Consider the following 20,542-nt stretch of genomic DNA (forward strand, 5'->3'; position numbering starts at 1 on the left):
CCACTAGGTAAAAATAAATATGGTTCAACTTAGGCATGATATCAAATCTGGATGAAGTAAGATGGGATGACATGCTAATCAGGCCCACAAATCCTGAAATAGTCAATGGTGCTTGGCGCTTCATACCACGAGCAAATGTGTTTTCAACTATTTTTAATATACACGTCAATAAATGTTTGCACTGAGGATATTTTGTAATGGTTCTGAACAAATGTACTTTAAAATTAAATCCTTGCCAAGCAGCTAATAATGTCCAGGGAAAATCCCTGAACCATTTGAAAGATTCAGTCACTCTTTTAAGACCATCTCTAATGAGATTCTCTCTGGTGTTAAGAGCCGCGGTGTTTCAAAGTAGCAGCGCCACATGGAGCCTGGGACTGTGCAGCACTGCCACTCTGAAGTACTCTCCTCTTCCCCACCTCTTACTGCCTCTATCTGATAAAGGCAGCAAGGGGGTGGGGAATGTGACTAGTCGACTATCCTGTCGACTATCCAAGAGCATTTGCTTATCAGATAGTCGACTAGTCGTTAACATCCCTAACACAAATACATATCTGTTAGAATTGGAGCCCATTTAATGAATAAATGTTCCATTGTCTTGTATGTTTGTGCATCTAAGATATCTAAACATAGCGTTACGAAAATATTTGTGTCTCAGTTATAAGGTCTTCAGGAAAGAGACCCCATGTAGCCTGGATTTGTAAAGCACTGTGTTCAAGGCGAGGAACAGGAACTGTTTTTCAACAATTTTAGTCGAATATGTTCTCAACAGAATGAGCTTTGGCTACAAGTTGGAGAATTTACAATGATGTTGTTATTATGGAAACAATGGTTTCCTGTTACTATAGGTCTGTGCACCATGACCTGCAATGTACATTCATCACGTGAAGTAGTGAGTTAAAAAGACATTTACTGACTCTGCAGAAAGAGTTGATCATTTTCGGTGCACTACTCCTACAGAAAGACTAAAGTTGCTGGGTAATGTCAGTGACAGCAATACACAGTAAATGTGTTTAATTTTCAGAAATAACAAGTCAGACCCTCAGCTGTTGTTAATTGGCATAGCTTCACTGACTTTCATGTCCTCCAGTAACATCCTTCATCAAAGTCAATGGAGCGATGGTGTAAACAAGCATGAGCATTCCTCTGAATCAGGATACTATATACTGTTTAATTTCAATAAAAGAAGACAACAAGGATGGCTGTACCTCCAGTGGCAAATTCCACGCAATGTAAACGTGAGACTTGTAACTGTCCATCCACACTTCGGCCACTCGCAAAGCATTCCGCTTGGTGTAGAAACCAATGTTATTGTTGTAGGGCTTCTTCTTGCGTTCGATGTGAGCGACTCTGGAGCACGGCAGGACTTCCATGCTGCCACCACACAGCCATACCTGAAACATACCAGAATAAGACATGTGACATGTCAATGTAAGGGCTGATTTTCAGATGAGAATCCAGCACATTAATCTCTGCTGCTCTCAGAGTACAGCCTCTAAAAATGGAGGAAGAGGAAAAAGGGATGTTTCTCTCCCCTCCACCATCATACACTACCACTGTGTGTTGACCATAGTGTGGATGGCACCATAGTGTGATAAACTGAAAAGGCTCTGTAATATCATAGGGTACGTCTAGACTGAAAGCCTCTTTCGAAAGACAGTGTCTAGACTACAGCAAGCTGCTTTTTCAAAAGAGAGCACCCAAGGCGGTCTGGATGCTCTCTTTCGAAAAAGCACAGGTCGCATTCAATAACGCCTTTTTTTGAAAGAGCACTTTTGAAAAAAGGCATTATTCCTCATAAAATGAAGTTTTCCACTGTTGAAAAAACTGCCGTGTTCTTTCGATTTACTTTCGAAAGAACGCAGCAGTAGTCTAGACGCAGGGGAAGTTTTTTAAAAAAAAGGCCACTTTTTTTTTTAAAAAAAAACCCTGTAGTGTAGACACACCCATAGGGCCCCATCCTGCAAATACTGTCACCATAGTGCTCACTACTGTAAATTGTCTCAGTGAGACTCTACATGGTAGTAAGACCTACGTGGGGAGGAATCTAGGCCCTATTTAAATTAATGGCAAAACTCCCATTGGTCTTCAATTGGGCCAAGAATTTGCCCTACATTTGGTAAATGTCTGCAGGATCAGGCCCTTAGGTTACATGGCTGTTACTTTTGGCCAATAGAGTAAGTAAAGTAAAAACATTTTGTGAGTGAACACACCACTTCCTTTATTCAAGTCTGTCTAGACTACAGAGTTTTGTCGACAAAAGTGGACTTTTGTCGACAAAACTATACCTGCGTCTACACTACCGCTGAGTTCTGTTGACATAATGTCGACAGAACTCAGCAGTTTTGTCGACGCTGGTAAACCTCATTTTACGAGGCATAACGCCTTTTGTCGACAGAGTTCTGTCGACAGAAGGTGTTATTGCATGTAGGATTGTGTCTAGACTACAGGGTTTTGTCGACAAAGCAGCTTGCTTTGTCGACAGAACTGAATGTAGTCTAGACGCTCTATGTCGACAGAAGTTTTGTCGACAAAACCCTGTAGTCTAGACGTACCCATAGTGATGTCTGTGATGTCTCAACATTATTGCGGCCAACCATGGCAACAGGAGTCTGAAAAGGGGCCCAATCCAAGTTCATTGTCTTCATGTGGAGACTTTCCATTGGTTTGGATTGGGCCTTGAATCTGCTGAAAAAGAAGCAAAGCCCCAAGCCTTTTCTACGTCTGTCAGTGCCTAGGGAATTCTGGGTAACCAATGGAACACTGGCAGTGTTTGAATCTACAGGAAAGGTGACTCATTGAAACAGATTGTAAGGACACATTTGCTCATGCTTCCCGCCCACTCACCCTCCTCCCACCCCAAATGGTTTAAACTCCTTTGTCCTATTAAAATGTCAACTGTGATTAATTTCAAGCCTTCTTTCTCTCATACAGAAACAGACTGAGGTATACAGCCCACATTATATTCTTCTCAGAAACCTTTATGTAAAGTGTCTGTACTCTACAATCCTTGGTATTTTTCATTGTTTTATCCATTTTAAATTGATAAAGGATCATATCCAGGGCTCTCAGCACTAGACAGTTGTGACAGACACACGTGCCAGCTATGCCTAATGATCATGGTTGACTGTATAACGTTTTGCATAATTATTATAACCTAGAGTTGGAGATTGTTTTCAGGCCTACCACTTTTTAATCCCATTGGTATTCCCTGAGTTACATTGGTCTCTTTTAGTACGGTAACCCAGCGCTACCTAGAGGCAGATTTGCCATGTACGCCTGCTATGTCAGATTCTGATCTCAGTTATGCTGAACTAAATGAACATGTTACATTGGTTTAACAGATGCACAAATCTTAGGAACACATAAAAAAAAAGCATGTATGTGTATCTGTTCAGAACACCATGATCAGAGAGTTGGCCTATAAGAGCTCACTACTTGTACCTTTGAGGTTTCCCCTTGCATTTTCCTACGTTAATAATGCCAAAATTGAAAATAAATAGTTAGCTACCTAAGGCAACTAGCAAGTTTTTAAGCATCCCCGTTTATTCAAATGGATAAGTGCAAACGTCTGTTTTCATGCACAAGCGTGGAACTGCAATGAGCAAGTACATCTCTTCCAGGAATACCTGGATCAAGTGCTGTACCTGGCTTGCTCTCAACACCACATACACACTGTATTCCAGTGGTTCTTAGGAGCCCAAATCACACATTGGTGTCCCACTGTGCTAGGTGTTGCATAAAATAAAAAATCCAAACCTATTCCAATCCAGAGGTTTCCCCTATTTGACCTCTAACACCACCTCCACTAGAGAATTCAGAATTGTGTCTCTTTTCATGCAGCTGAGGATCACTGATAGCATATTTTGTTTCAGAATCACCACATTTCAGTGATTACAAAATGGAATATTATGGGATTTGAATTCCAAGACAAATTTTGAGATTTTGGCTTTTCATCCCAGTTCAGGACAAAGAATAATTCTGGCTATATGAAAATTATCACAGAACTAAAATTATTTTCTCCAATACTACTAGTTCTGCTGCCTGGTCCTTATATATATATATATCTCAAATGTACGAATTTTCAGTTAATACTTTGAGGGTTGACAAGATTTTATCCTAGGATCAAGACCAGTATTTATTCTATAACCGGGAACACTGCTAAGCACAATTGCAACACTTACACTATAGGAACTCATATAAATTTACAAATATAGTTTATTAATACATTTAACAGCGTTACAAACATCCCAAATGCAACAAGATGTAGATTTATATCTATATTTCCATATAATTAATTACTTTCCTTCTAGAACAGCCTGAAGTGCTATTCATTATTTTTCTTACCACCATGACCTTTCTCATAATTACCAGTGGCTATCATTTTGACACCTCTCAAAGGATCAGAACTCCTTCTACTGTCTTTAGACTGGGATGCCGCTTTTATATTATGTTACACTGATGTTTTTATGTTTGATGTATATTCAGAAGGAGATGTTTTCTTTTATCCTTATTTGCCTTTCCTCACCATACTAATGGCAAAGTATCTTTTTCTATATGCCAATATATTAATGTTCTTAACTTAGTTTCTTACCATGGCCTCTTTCGTGGTAAGATATCACATTTGTTATTTCTGCCCTAACCAGCTATTCAGTGTTGTCTTAACCAGTTATTTGGGGGGTTTCCAGTATCTGGTGTATCTGTTAAGTATATTTGAAAGCCCCTATGCTATAAAGGTTGCTTTATCTTATCACTATCTATTTAGGTGAAAGATTCTGAATATATACACTAAGTGAAAGGTTCCAAATATATGAAAACCAACTACGTTATCTGGGTAAATGATCCCGAACATAGATATGCTAACTTTGCCTTAACTCAATACACAGGATGTGGCCTGTAGGTCCCTTGCATTACAACCAAACTATAAATCTATTATAATAAAGCAAGTAATCAAAACCATATGAATTTTTTTAAAACCCTATAAATATATCTATATCTACAGGCAAGCAAGCAGGTTAGTGGCTTGGGACATGACTATTACAGTCTTGTGTTTTTCTCACAATCACAAATTTTTCCTATGGGCTAAAGAGTTTGTGTTTGAAGAATAAATGCATAAAGAAAATCTCTGGATAATGGTATATGGCCGTAAACTAAGGGACAAAATCTCAGGTATCATTTGAAAGGCACTGATTTATATACATCTAGAAGATTTACTCAGAGTTGTTCGGGTCCTTAACTCAATTAATTTTTAAAGACTAACCAAACATATAGGCTGTGTCTACACTGGCGTGTTCTTGCGTGAAAATGGCTGCTCTTACGCAAAAACATGCTGCCTGTCTACACTGGCTGTGCGCTCTTGCGCAAGTAAACTGATGTTGTACTGTAGAAAATCAGGGCTTCTTGCGCGAGAACTCTGACTCTCCTTCTCAGGAAGAAGCCCTCTTGTGCAAGAGCTCTTCCAGAAGAGGCCAGTGTAGACAGGCAACATGAATTTCTTGCGCAAGAAGCCCCTGTGGTTAAAATGGCCATCAGAGCTTTCTTGCGGAAGAGAGCGTCTACACTGCCATGGATGCTCTTGCGCAAAAGCACGTGCCAGTGTAGACACTCTCTTGTGGAAGAGTTTTTGCACAAGAACTCTTCCACAAAAGAGTCCTTGCACAAGAAGCTGCCAGTGTAGATGTAGCTGGTATCATGAGCGTGCCCACAAAAGCTCATTATAACATCTACCTGTTTTGTTAGTCTTATAAGGTGCTGCTAGGCTATTTGTTGTTTAAGTTTTTCCTGTTACCGGCTCACTCGGCTACTCCTCTGAAGCTTTCAATTAATTTTTGTTTTTCTTCATTTAAATCATTGCTCTGGGTTGGGGGCGGGGATGAGGGACTCAGGATGCAGACTGCCCTGGGAAGAAAAAACGACTCCAACCCTATTTTACTGCAGCAGGTTGGGGCCAGGTGAAAAGTGCCTCTCCAAGGTTGCTGCAGCCCCAGCAGACACAGCCAAGGGAGGGGGGCATGTCCCATGTTCATCCAGGTTCATGGTCCAGGTTCATTTGCCCTCTGTGCCCCCCAGCCAGAATGAGAAATGCAGCAAACTTCACATTCCACTCGCTCCCTGACAAAGGGGAAGAGTTAATAATGTTCCCGTATGAATCATGGGGGGAGGCTGGAATAGGTGGGAGAGGAGCTGCAGTCGTCCCCCCCAGAATGATACTTGGGAGTGTGGGAGACTCAGGGCTGGACCAGCCCCGGGGCGGAGGGGGGGGGAGTCTCCAGACAGCCCCTTTCACCTGTCTCTTTTCTATATGTCTTTATGCGTTCCTATACTCATTGGGGGAGGGGAGCTTTGACTTCCCAGAGCACAACCAACCCTTGACCTCGCTTTAAGCTATGATACGAGGAAGCTGCATACCAAATTTGGTGGTCCGAGCTCTTACAGTTTAGGAGGTGTTCTTGAACAGACAGACCAACAGACAGACAGAGTTGCACACTCACAAACCAACACTTTCAAATCTATAGTCGGTGGCAAGTCTGTTGCAGTAACTCAGAACTGGTTACATTTTAAAATTTTGGAATAGGAATGACCATGCTTGGCCCCCAAATTGATCAAGCTGTCATAAATACATAAATAAATAAATATCTTGATTGGATATTTGTTACAGTTCCTACCTGGTAAGAACTGTAGCAGAGAGAAAGAATTCCAATATGATTTAAAACCATATTTGTTTCACTACTTTGTATTTTATAGAACCTTTCATTCTAGAACATTCATGGGCATTAAATCTGACCAAACTCCTGTGAAGTAAGCACATATTATTAGTCTTCCCATCTGTACTGTGAGCAGAAAGCACAGAGAGGCTGTCGTTTGTAGTTGTGCACACAAAGCTAGATTGGCTTTCCCTTACTGCCATTGGTGGGCACGTAAATGGCTGCACCGAAAAGTCCCAGAGTGACTTGGCAAGGAACAGTACCCAAGAGTCTTGGCTTCCCTTCCTGTTACCTAAGCTTTACACCTAGCCATACTTTTTTCAATAAATTCAAAGTGATTATATGCATAGCCACACCCTGTTTGGCTGGTTAGACCTATACCGGACTCTCAGTAACATACTTTAAAAGTCTCAGAGGCGTAAGCAAAATACAGGACTATGTAGCACTTTAAAGACTAACAAGATGGTTTATTAGATGGTAACATATTTTGAACACCGAGGCCTTGTCTTCACTAACCCCTGGTACTGATCTAATCTACATGACTTCAGCTATGCAAATAGCATAGCTGAAATCGATGTATTTCCTGTGGCATCTCTTGTGTGGTAAGGTCAGTGAGGGTTGCTCTCCTGTCGACTCTAGCTATTCTTCTCATCCTGGTGGAGTACCGGCATCGGCAGGAGGGCACTCAGAGATCGATTTATTGTGTCTAAGCAGGTGGGATAAATCGATGGATGGTGGATTGATCACTGCAGCGTTGAAACCCAACATAGCAGAGACAAGCCCAGAGTTTCCATACAGGTGTTAGAAGAAGGATATCCAGATATTATTCTCTTTGCTCCAATAGGAAATGAATATAGAACTAATCTTCCAGTTAAGCCATCTTCCCAGTCATCTGCAGAGCCTCTTGTGGTCTTAACGTGACTTAGGCTGTGTCTAGACTACACCTCTCTGTCAACAGAGAAATGTAGATTAGGCACCTCGAAATTGCTCATGAAGCGGAGATTTAAATATCCTGCGCTTCATTAGCATAAACATGGATGCCACTTTTTTTCAAAACGGAGCTTTTTCGAAAAAAATGGCAGTCTAGACGCGGATCTTTTGAAAAATAAACCCTTTTTCGAAAGATCCTGTAAACCTCATTTTTTGAGGAATATAGGATCTTTCGGAAAAGGATTTATTTTTCGAAAGATCCCCGTCTAGACTGCCATTTTTCTCTTTTTTTCCTTCGAAAAAGCTCCATTTCGAAAAAAAGCATTGGCCATGTTTATGCTAATGAAGCACGGGATATCTAAATCCCTGCTTCATTAGCAATTTCGCATGCCTAATCTACATTTCTTTGTCGACAGAGAGGTGTTGCCTAGACGTAGCCTTATGTGCTTGAAATGCCACAAGCCTTTAACATATTATTACTTAAAGCTACCTATATGTTGCAGTGTCTTAACTGGCCGTAAGTCTTTAGACAGCTTTGCATGTGTAATTGAGAAGTTCATTGGGAAGGCTATGTTTCATTTACTCCCCTGTTGAGTGGCTCCCTGAATTAAGCTTACAAATAGACTGGTTCTCTGGAGACCAGAGAAATCCAGGAAATGGATTTCCCAGTTAAGTGTACAGAAATCTTGATCATAACAAAGAAAACTGTGCTGCCATAAGTCACTGTTGGCTACAGTAGCTCACATTAACAGGTTAATGTGTCCCATACAGTGATTTGACTGTATGGAGGCTTTTACCATCACTCAGTGGGGAACCAAAAAACAAACAAACAAACAAAAAGGCACAAAGGCACAACACTTAGATCGATGAGGAAAAAATCCACTTTTAAATTAAGACACATTTGGCTTATTTATCTAAGCAGCGTCCCGTATCCCTTTTACGTAGTTACAAAAGGATCAAATTATTTTTTTAAAATTAAGCACGCATATGTTATAATGCATGTTTCAATAGTTTACTAGGGTATATTTCCTGGTGGGGAAAAGAATCATGGAAATCTTTATTATTTTGCAGCACAAGTTTCAAATATGTAATATAGCTATTAGCCAGCCATTCATCCATCCAGAAAGAATTAAACCTGGATGCATCTCCCTCCAGTAGTTGATAGCGATGACTGTGTAACTTCTCCATCGGTCTTAACCCAGTAGTAATCAAACATACAAAGCCAGCTCATGGGGATACTAGAATACATAAATAATTTGTTCAAAATCAACTCTATGTAGCAAATCTCAGAGAAACAAATCTTTCACAGACCTTTGAAGTACACAACAAAAGTGTGGTAGGTGATGCATTTCCAATTATCTTCCAAACCAAAGTGTAGTGCCTTAGGAATTAATGAGGAGAGAATGTATAATGATTTGTCTCGTGTTGTGAATTTTACTAGTCATGTTGAAATGGGAGCAGTAATCTCTTTTCTAGACATTTTTGTTGTATATGGAAAGGAAAACAAATGGTAGGGACACGATGAACCAAGTGTGACATACTTTCACTATGGTACGGGGGGTATTCAGCTTTCCCTTCCAATCACCCTTTCCAAGCAGGAAAACATCACTGGTGTGGCAGTAGATCCGTGAGCTTGTTGGCTTCTCAGTTGCCTTGAGGATACAGACAGGCCAAGGTGGGGAACTAAACTAGGATGGAGAACTGATTCTGGACACGGAAATAGGGAGTTAGGGTCTGCACGGGCATGGATGCCACCTTCCTACCAAGTAACCAGTCTCACTCCATAGGCCGGTGGTCCCCGCCAGAGCTGTCCTGTCCATAGGATGAACTGGGGTAGCCGTGCTCTTGGGGCCCCCACGGTGGCTGCCCCAATTGTCCAATGGACAGGAGAGACCCGAGGGATTACGGGGACCTGGTGGGCAGCAGGAGCTGGAGAGACCCAGCAGCCTGGTCTGCTCCATCCCACCGTACTCTTTTGGCCCACTGTGTGAGAGGCAGCGGGAGGCAGAGTACAAGCAGAGCCAGGCAGAAACAGTGCTGCTTTCACTTGCAGTTCCTTTGTTTCCCTGGCTGGGATGATTGAGTTGGGGTTGGTCCTGGGGGCTGGACTCAATGACCTCCTGCGGTCTCTTCCAACCCTAAGAGTCTGTGATTGACCCATGGCGTTCCAGTGCCCGCTGCCATAGAAAAGTGAGACACAGCAGCTCGGGAGAGCGGCACGGGGTGAACGGAGGGAAGGCAAACCCTGCTGACACCACCATGCCAGGCCCCCGAAATCCGTCAGGCCACGTTACCTGGGGGAGTGGACAAGGGGGCGGGGCAGGGGCGGAGCAGAGCCAGGGTTGGGGGAGGGGTAGAACAGGAGGAGTAGGAACAGCGGCAGAGAGGGGAGGTTCTCCTGGGCCCCTTGCCTCCCTCTGGCCCCAACGCTGCCCTAATGCCAGGGATCAGGAGCCTGCTTCAATGCCCCAGAGTTTCAAGAGGCGTTGGGTCAAGGCCCAGGAAAAGAGCCTGCATTATCCCGGGCGGGGCGGCTGTGCCAATGCCCACAGCTTGAGCCAGGATGCGACAGCAGAGAAAGCCGCTTGGGGGAAAGCATGTGTGCCTGCACGACGGGTCCTGCGGGCGGGAGGGTTGGGCTGTGTGTGCTACGCCAGACCCCAGCGTTCCTCAGAGGAACTCAGCCCGGCGACAGGGCAGTGTGCGTCTGGGAAGGCCTTTGCATTTGTGCATTAGGAGAGGGAAGCCATTTGCATGTACTCCTCCCGAGTCACAGCGGGGAACGACTGTGCTCGGGCATAGCCCGCAAAATATGGCATGAGAGCAAGGTCTGTGCCCTCCCGGCTGAGATGGGATCAGGGGACCGGGCTGCCAGCAGGCGAGGAGCAAAGGGGGCAGCTGCTTTGAGGCCTGGCAATTTAAAAGGGCCGCAGGCTCCTGGCTGCCTCTACCGCTACTGCTTCTTTGGCTGCAGCAGCGGTCAGAGACCTGGGCCCTTTAAATCACCACTGGAGCCCCTGGCGGCATGAGCCCTGCAGCTCCAGCAGCACTGTCTGGAGAAGGCTAGCCTTCAGCCCCGCCCCTTCCACCTGAGGCCCCGCCCCTTCCCGGGTACTCGGGCCTGGCTCCCCAGAGGCCTCAGTGAGGAGTCTTGCGAAGCTGTCAGGAGATGAAGCACTCAACAGCCCACTAGAAGAAAGAAAGCTATTTGCTGTTCGATTGCCACCTAAGATTACTGAACTCGCTTAAATAGAATCAAAATAGTTGGTACTATGGGAAATGCAATGCACAAATGGTGTGTGCGTGTGTATGTGTGTGTGAGAGAGAGAGAGAGAGAGAAATGCATACACCCACCTAGGAAATGCCAGGTTAACAGATCAGCTTATCATTACTGCCACCAAAATATTAAGCAGTTGCGAACAATTACCTTTCCTGTTCCCTTTGCCCTCAAAGAAATGCTGTAACCATCAATTTACTTTGCTCCTGTTTGACAGCAGCTGCAATCATCTGAAAGGAATGCTTTTTAAACTAAATGACCCTTCACAATCAGTCTAGCATCAAAGTAACTTGTCAAGCAAAAAGCATAACCCAGGTCTAGTGCTAGGGGCTGATCCTGCCTTGGTGATGTAGGTAGAACTCCCCGTGAAACACCAACGTTCAGTGAGAACACTCCCCTGTGCAAGCAGTGGGGTGCAGGGATTGCACTTTCTCAGGACTCACAAGATGCAGCAAAGAGAACTCCCTAGATTGGGGGTGGGGGGAGAGTCCTGGTACTTAACTTCTGCACTGTCTTCACAGCTGGGGGCGGGGGGCACTGGACTAAAGTGGCTGTTGGCTGGGTGCCCAGCTCTGACTGTAGCGCTCACCAGTAGCAGTGCAAAAGTAAAGGCAGGAGTATTGCAACCCTGCCCTACAACAACCCCTCAGTCGGTTGCTTTTGTGTATCCACTCCAAGCTACCTAGCGGCCTTCCCCACTACTCTGCTCTGTGGCGGGTGAAAAGGGGAGCGGGTTTGCTTTGCTCAAGCAATGACTTTCTGGCAAAGGGAAAGCATAATTCCACAGCCCTGTCAAAGAACGTTAGGAAGTGGACTAATTAAAAAGAAGAGTCTAGCTTATAAATAACCCGCCGAACAATTCACAGGGAAACAATACAGGTTGAAGCTCTCTAAATTGGGATTCTCTTGTCCAGCAACCTCTGTGGTTCAGCGGGACGATGGATGTACCTGGACCAGAAAGTCCCGGTGAAGGCCTGGAGAAGGAGCCCTATGGGGGATTTTGGCTGCACTGGTGTCAGGGGAGCCAGAGTATGTGCAGGCTCTGGCAGGGCAGCAGTCTGCCACGGCGGAGCCAGGAGCCTGGCAGGACAGCAGGGTCAGAGTGTAGCTGGGCTGGGGGTGTGGGTGGCAGGAGAGCCAGAAATGACCTCTTCTGGTCTGGTAAAATCCCTCCTTTGGGACCGGTCAGGTCCCAAGGGTGTTGGACCAGAGAGGTCCAACCTGAGCTAGTTCTATCACAATAATCACTGAAAGGGAAACAGCGGTGATTTTCACCGTTTGACCCTTAACGGAAAGAACAATATTCAAATTAAAAATCAAATATGTGCCAAAGAGACACCCCAGATAAATAATAATTCCTATAACACTAGTCATTTTTCCCTGCAGAGAAGATAGGTGCATTGTTATCTGTACCGCCAAACCACCATTGGATCACACTTGGCCGTCACCACTGTTCCCTGTAAGTTGAGCACTTGGGCAGCTGCCCAGGAGAGATTCTGGTTCTGCCTAGTTGATGAGCCCACAGCTGGCAGCCTGAGTTTCTTTTGGTGGTGCACATCTGCACTTGCCTCAGTGCACATACCAACATTTATTCCACACATAGATGGAACAAATTAGAGGGAACCCTAACTGCAACTCTTGAATAATGCTGCAGTTCCTTTGACTAAGCAATATTAGAGTGATAAAAAGGAGAGAAACGCAATACTGAATACTGAGTAAAAAATTGTAGGCAGAGCTGGTAATAGCACATTTAGTTAAGGTTGCCTGACATGTTCCGGTATAAGACTCTGTTTTCAGTTTCTTAATATTGAGACAAACCATAACATTCAGGCTGAAACATGTACTGAAACATGTAAACCCTGCCTACAGTTCACATAAACAGATGTTATATGCAACATCTAACCAGTCTGGTTTTGGTGAGGTTTTTTAAGATAAATTCTGGCCAAAAATGGGGAGGCAGAACAGAACCATCCTAACCTTTATTCATCAGCCTCCAGCCTTTTTTAGCTCCCTACACTGAAAGACGGGCAATAGAAGTGATGTCAGTAGGCCATAACTTTATTCACTTAAAAAATACCTAACAACTAGTACAGTGAGGGTCGTTATCCTTTTCTTAATCATTTACTAATCAGCTCCAACCAAGTCCTGTCTATTTCACTCAGTGCAGGAGGCGAGGGGGGATAGAGAACAAGCGAAATGGACTCCCCTCGGTTCCAGAGAGAGCATCCCCAAACCTTCATTCTCAGCTCCCTGGGAGGGGGCTAAGTAAAAGGAAGGGGATCAGCTCTTCACTGTACAATATGTAGGACCCTGGATCTGCTTACTCAGCTCCCTTCCAGACTGAGTGGCTACGTGAGACCTGCCAAAAGTTTGACGTATTGTGCTGTGTATTGTGCTGGTACGACTCCCTCTCAGCATGTTGGCTATGGCCTCACTGTTGCCTTGTGCTCCTTCATCTATCTGTAGGACGACAGTCATCTTATCATAGGATCATAAAATCCTAGAGCTGGAAGAGACCTCAGGAAGTCATCAAGTCCAGACCCGTGCCCAAGGCAGGACCAATCCCAACTGTTCTTAGATTGTAACCTCTCTTGGGTCTGTTTGTACAGCACCTGACACAACTGGGTCCTGGCTCACAATTAAGACTCCGGTATGCTCCAATGACACAAATTATACAAAGTAATCTGAGGCTAGTTAAGTTGTCGGGCTATCTCAATGTAAAATCCTAGAGGCAAGGCAGTACAGTGTATACAGTCAAGGTAAAACTCCAGGTAGCGGACTGACTTGCACTAGCAGTATCCAGATAAGGATTAAAGGTGCCTTGTTTGCATCGGGCTTTAACACGGAGAATAGATACTTGAACTTTAAAAGCACACATCTTTTTTGCAGTGAAAATACAGCCAAAGTATGCAAGACACAGATTAAAAGCGCAGGATAAAGAAATTGTTACAAATATGTATAATAGAAATCTGTTTCTTTTCATAAGAGGAATCCTTTATATAGAAACCACATCTCAAAATTGCAATGGGGAGCATATGGGAAGCTAATTATGCCTTCAGCTTTCAAATAGTCCTTAATTTTTCATATTGAGGCCTTTGCTCTGAATTACTTCTGTTGTTTTTGTTGCTCGGGATAATAGTATTTTTCCCCTTCATGGAGAGACTGCTAAATAAAAGATAAGGCAGAGCTGTTGAATGAGATCTTCTGCTAATTAAGGTGCATTTTTTGTTATCTCCTTAGAAATGCAGCTACAGTAATCTTTATGTGGTGGGGTAAGGAGGTTGTCTAGCTTGCTGAAACAATATTTGCCCCTTTAAGGGATCCCTTGCAATGGGTCACAAGAAGGAGGAAACATTTCATGTTGAGTTTGCTTAGAAACAGCATTTCATTTTTAGAATTTGGCCAATATTTAAAATAACCCCTGAATCAATATGAAAAAGATCAAAGAATGTTTCCTACTTTCAAGTCAAGTGAAATGATTTGATGGATTCTAAATGAACATTGGAGTTGTTCAATTTCAGTGACAATTTTTGGAAACACCAGTTTTGATTTGAATCAAATGATTTTGGGAAAAAGCCACCCACTTTTGGTTTGGCTCTTGAATAAAAAAAAAAATCATTTTTTCTTGCTCAGCCTGGTTGTTAAAGTGGAGAAGTGATGTGGGGGTGGGGAAGAAATGCGTCCTGGACTTAGCAGTGGAAGTCTCAGAAATGGACTTCTTTTTAGAGATGTAGATTTGCTTCTCTTTATGGTAATTAAGCTATGGAAAGCCTCTCTCACTGGGGCTATGTCTATACTACAAGGTTTTTGCTCAAAAACCGGGGGAGTGTCCACACCTCAAGCACTTTTTTGCACAAGAAAATCGACAGAACAGAGGGCTTTTGCCGGTAGAGTTATTCCTCTCCCCACACGCTACAGCTCTTGCACAAAAAGGCAGGTGTGGATGCTCCAGAGGGGTTTTTGCACAAGAAACCCCTATCGGCAAAAGCACAGGTGCTCTGATGACCATTCTGTGAAAGGCCATCAGAGCTTTCTTGCTCAAGAGTGTCAATGCAGTGTGGACGCTCTCTTTGAGGTCTGGATGCGATTTTGCACAAGAAGTTTTTGCACAAGAACTCTTCCGCAAAAGTCTTCTTGTGCAAAAACCGTGCAGTGTAGACAAAGCCAGTGTAGACAAAGTCAGTCAAGCATACGGATAGGACATGAAATGTAAACCATTTCTTTTCACCTGATTTTCTTGTTTTTTAAACAAATCGGCTGTGTCTACACTGGCATGAATTTCCGGAAATGCTTAAAACGCAATACTATTCCGTTTTCAGTTTTTCCGGAAAAGGAGCGTCTACATTGGCAGGCTGCTTTTCCGGAAAAGCCCTTTTTCCGGAAAAGCATCGGTGGCCAATGTAGACGCGCTTTTCCGGAAAAGAGCCCTGATCGCCATTTTCGCGATTGGGGCTTTTTTCCGGAAAAGACCACTGGGCTGTCTACACTGGCCCTTTTCCGGAACAGTGTTCCGGAATAAGGACTTATGCCCGAGCGGGAGCAGCGTAGCTTTTCCGGAATAGCGGCTGATTTTGTACAATAGAGCGTCGTTGCTTTTCTGGAAATTCAAGGGTCAGTGTAGACAGCTCGCAGCTTATTCCGGAAAAGCGGCTGATTTTCTGGAATAAGTGGCCCAGTGTAGACACAGCCATCCTGTTTGCGTAAGAAGAGAGCTAGCAGACTGGTATTCCACACAGGCTCCCTTCAAAGATGAGAGTCATTCAACCTTCCAGGACAAGTAGGCTATGTCAACACTCGCGGCTTCTTGCGTGAGAAATATGCAAATGAGGCTAAGCGTGGACTATCGCCGAGCCTCATTTGCATACCTAATAAGCCGCTATTTTTGCAGAAGAGGCTCTTGCACCAGAAGGAGCTGTCTACACTGCCCCTTTTTGCGCAAAAAACCCCGTCTTGTGCAATGCTGTTATTCCTGAAAATAATCGACGTAGCGGCATTGTGTAAGAGGGTTTTTCTTGCGCAAGAAGGGGCAGTGTAGACAGCTCCTTCTGGAGCAAGAGCCTCTGCTGCAAAAATGATGGCTCATTAGGTATGCAAATGAGGCGAAGCGATATTCCATGCTTAGCCTCATTTGCATTTCTCACCCAAGAAGCCGCGAGTGTAGACGTGGCCGTAGAGAAGACAAAAGGTGGGGTCTAAGACCTGAGCCCTATGCCTATACTCAGTCAAAAGTTGTCGCTCGCCAAGTGAGATGTGATGCAAAGGCTATGCCAGGTACATGCTCAGGGGAAGCATACGGCTCAAAACAGAGACATGACTCGTAACAGGGATTTATTATTATTTGTTTGGTGTTCTGAAAGGTGCCAGATTGAAAACCTAGATGACTAAGGGCTTTTCTATATAAAAAAGGACAATGGTAGTGTCAGATTCAGCCAGCTCATGCCCGATCAATATGCTTCAAATCCTCACATGAAGGACCATTTACAAGGCTGGCAGGGGGTGGGAGAAGGAAAAGGAAAATAGGAAGCAATATACTAAAAACAAATCTTGTGATGCTTTCCTGCTTCTCCCCCTTAAACTGAATGATCTATGGGGCAGGACAATGTTTTATTTTGGTCTCTTTTGGTGACATGTAAACAACAGCTTGGCCTTACTGATGAGACTACCAAATTAAAGCCATCTGTGGTGGCCATATGATCTACCCACCTGTCCAGTAGGGACTGGATTGAGACCAGCATCTCACTGTACAAAGCCCAGAATATTTGATATAAAGCACATTTGATTTCTGCCAGTGTGCAAGGAATATAACCAGCTTAACATTTGATATGGTGGGGAATATTCGAGGAAAACATTGTATGTCTATGCATCCTACAGTTGGGAGAGCTGAAGCAATTAGAGTTCTGTACCACCACCTGTCCAACCAGAATGATGCATACACTTGGTAATTGGGTTTGTACAAATTACCAATTTATGCTGCATTTCCCCAACAACCCCCAACCAGTTTTCAATAAGGCACCATTGCCAGCTACAAGAGGCGTTCATTTGAAAGCATCAGCGAGAGAGAACATTTAAAGAACTAGACGACTTACCCGGCATTGCCCAGGACCTACAGGACTGGTGGTGTGGGGGGTGCAGAACTCAGGGCAGGGTCTTGGGGATATGGGGGACAGCATAGCAGGAGGCTGGGAGTGTATGTGTGTGTGTGAGAGAGAGAGTGTGGGGTTGCAGAGGGTTTTAGAGTGGGGGTCCCATCTAACAGGGCATTGTCTCCCCCACAGGTGGCAAGGCCTTTCTCCTCCCCATCCCTCCCGCCCCCTGGCCAGCAGGGGACTTCTCTCCCCCAATCCCTCCAGCCACCCAGATCTCTCAGTTGTCAGGGGCCTTCTGTTTCCCCCCCCCCCCCCCAGCCGTCCTCTGGCTACCAGTGGCCCTCCTTCTCCTCCCAGCCCGCCCCTTCCACCAGGCGCCTTCTTTCTCCCCCCTCTTCCCCAGCTCCCTGGCTGCCAGGGGCCTTTTCTCTTCCTCCCTTCTTCTGGTTGTGCAGCCAAGGACTGGGGGAGGAAAGGGTTTGGGGCAGGAGGGCTACTTACCCAGTTTGGTGGCAGGCAGGATGCCCCTCTGGCGACAGAGGCAAGTAGATTAGGCTACCCGGCATAACATCGTGGGATGAGGTTTACTGGGGCGGTCGACAAATGCCTTTGATGTCGACCACGGATCGATTATTTAAATTGCCGCTTCATTTGGGTATGCCTAGTAAACTAATCTATATGGCTCTGGCATCAGAGCCATGTAGTCTAGACATACCCTTAGTGGAGTGGTTGCCCTAAGTGGTTACTCTGCAGGGTCCAGGGTAGTCCCTGGCTGGGATGATTTAGTTGGGGTTGGTCCTGCTTTTAGCAGGGGGTTGGATGTGATGACCTCCTGAGGTCTCTTCCAGCCCGAGGATCTTTCCCCTGCCGACTTGCTGCCCCCTGTGGCCACTCCCAGTATCACGTCCCTCCTCTCTCCTTCCCTGTTATAGAAACCAGTCCCATTTCCAGCCGTTCCCATTTTCTGGGCACAACCAAACCCTGACCCTGCTTTAAGTTAGGATAAGAGGAAGCTGAATATCAAACGTCGTGGTTCTAGCTCTTACCGTTTAGGGGTAGTTCTTGAACAATAGACTCACAGACAGACAAACAGATGACCTTTGGTGGAAGATTATAGGTAAGAAACTCTTAATTGCAAATACCCCACACTAGCTGCTATGTTGAATTTCTTTACTCTAAGCCCTGAAAAGGAATGTACCACTGCTTAACTTCTTTGGGGCTGATACTTAATTGCTACACTGTTAAGCTGCTGACATCTAGGACAACTGCATGATCAGACCATAATTTTATAATCTTTACTCTGTAAATAGTCTGTTCCTCTTTGTACATTCAACTCTTTTAAAGCAGGCATCTTGGAACGTATTTAATCTGAAAATAAACTCTAAATTCACCTTGAAACCCAAGTCCCAAATCCTGTCTCAAACCTAAACTGCATCCAAAAAACCGTATCTCCTACATCCATCTCTATCTTGTCCACACCGTGACTTAGCATGCAGAATGCAAGGTGAATGTGCAATAGGCTAGCCTGGTGAACCCTAAGGCTACATCTACACTGTGAGCCCGTGGTATGACTCCCCAACTTGAGTACACACTCTCATGGTAACTCTGCGAGACCTCCGAACTGCACTAGGGAACTTTTAGTCTTTGGTAGCGGGGTCAAGATGGCCACTTAGTGCACTGGTGGGAAACCAGCAGCCCATTGGGATTCTGTGTGTGGCCCACGTGTCATTTTCTTTACTATGGCCTGATTCTACTGGTTTCCATCCACATAAGTGTTTTCCTACCGATATAACTACAGTGGCATGCAATTAAAGCAAGGACACGTGCGACGTGAGGTGCATGCTGATTGCACACAACACTGACTGAGGGTATGTCGACATGACAGCGTTTTATCAGAAAAACAGCTGATTTTCCGACAAAACCTGAGTTACATCCACACTGTAATTGCATTCTTCTGAAAGTAAATCAAAAGAACAGAGGGTTTTTTCTGGTGTTGGTAATCCTCTTTCTACAAGAAAGATGCTTTTTTCCAAAAGAGCTCTTTCAGAAAAAGGCGTGTGTGGATGGGGAAGAGGGCGTTCTTTTGATAGAAGAGGAAAGAGGAAACAGCACAGGTGCTCTGGTGGCCACTCCATCCATAGAAATCACAGCTTACATGTGCGAGAGCGTCCACTCAGTGTGGAGGCTATCTTTCAAAAAAGCAGATTGTTTTTCCGATGAGCTTTTGTGTGTCGATGCTTTCTTTCGGAAGAAGTTTTTTTGGAAGATCTCTTCCAAAAGAAGCCTGCAGTCTAGACATAGCCTGGCCTCTACATCCAATCAAAGCACTGCTCTGGTTCAGTCGGCTCACCCTGCAAATTCTAGGTGCACAGTTTGCAGGAGACCATCTTGGTTATGACAATCTTGTGGCCCACTGAGATGGAGGAGGGCCACTCATGTAGCTCACTCACTAGCCTCAGTTGCCTATCGCTGACTTAGCACTAGCGTGCTGTACATTTATGCCCCAGCTTGCTGTGCTCTTACTAACGGGTCAGACAAGCCCACTAATACATGGCTAAGTTCTATAGCCCTTGAATATGCAAAACATTTGTGCTCATAAATTATTCACAGTTTTGTAGGACAAATATGAAAAGTACTTACATTCCCCTAACACATTGAGGTGATATGATCAGTATTGCCAGCATAATGAGGACCTTATTATGTTTTAATAGTACATGATAGGTTTATAAAAAGACAAGTGCTTAAAAAACACTATGACCCACGATTGCTACTCCGTTGGTGTTACTAGCATAGAAAAGCATCTCCAGAAATGGACCATAATCTACTCAGATGTTTATGGCACCTCTCACACCAAAATATCCTTAATGGGAAAACGGGATTGTTGTATCCAGTCAAATAGTGATACAAGTAAAAATGGTGGAAGATGAGAAACAGAATTTTAATCTATTTTTAATGCAAAGAGTCTTTACAGCAAATTAGCCATAATCTGTTATTTAGGCTAGCAGGACTCAACATTGTTTGTGTGCATGTCATATTAAGTTTTAATCATATGAGGCAGTTCAGAAACAGAATTATTGATGCAAAGACAGGCATCAAGTGTGATACGGCAGCTCCCATGCTGACAGAGTGCCCACTTCCTTCAGTCTATTATTATTCCTCTCAACCCCAGTGCATCATTCAAGTGGCTTTTGTAAGCTTTAATTATAGCTAGCCTATCCGCTGGGCTGAACAGAGGATGCATTGAACGGAAGCGACTGAATGATTCCATAGGCCATCCATTTTCACGTAAGTGACTCAAATCTATTCTAACTGAAAACCAAAACAGAAAAATTGCTTAGGTAACTTATCATGAGGGGTGTTAGGACTGAGAGTTTAACTTTGTCTGTGGAAATAAAAAAAGTCAGTTCCAGACAGACAACACTTATTAACATTGTGTGTTCTTTGTTCTCCTTTTGAGTTATTGGCTAAGCAACACTTTTTTTCTTTAGTAACAGCAATATTCAACACTTTCTGTCACATCTAGTTCCAAGTTAAGGCTTGTTTAG

At 44.2% G+C, this 20,542-nt stretch overlaps 1 protein-coding gene across 5 annotated transcripts in view; it reads right to left on the bottom strand.

The window, feature by feature from the left end:
• GALNT17 (polypeptide N-acetylgalactosaminyltransferase 17) overlaps window positions 1–20,542 on the bottom strand; it is a 459,638-nt gene that overhangs the window by 21,033 nt on the left and 418,063 nt on the right. For all 5 annotated transcript variants that reach the window (XM_075905118.1, XM_075905119.1, XM_075905117.1 and 2 more), the window contains one exon: window positions 1,209–1,394. In XM_075905118.1, the coding sequence (XP_075761233.1) occupies window positions 1,209–1,394 (186 nt within the window). The remainder of the gene's footprint in view (window positions 1–1,208; window positions 1,395–20,542) is intronic.

The sequence above is a fragment of the Pelodiscus sinensis genome, chromosome 21 (genome assembly GCF_049634645.1).
Source record: "Pelodiscus sinensis isolate JC-2024 chromosome 21, ASM4963464v1, whole genome shotgun sequence".
In the NCBI taxonomy this organism is placed as follows: domain Eukaryota; kingdom Metazoa; phylum Chordata; order Testudines; family Trionychidae; genus Pelodiscus; species Pelodiscus sinensis.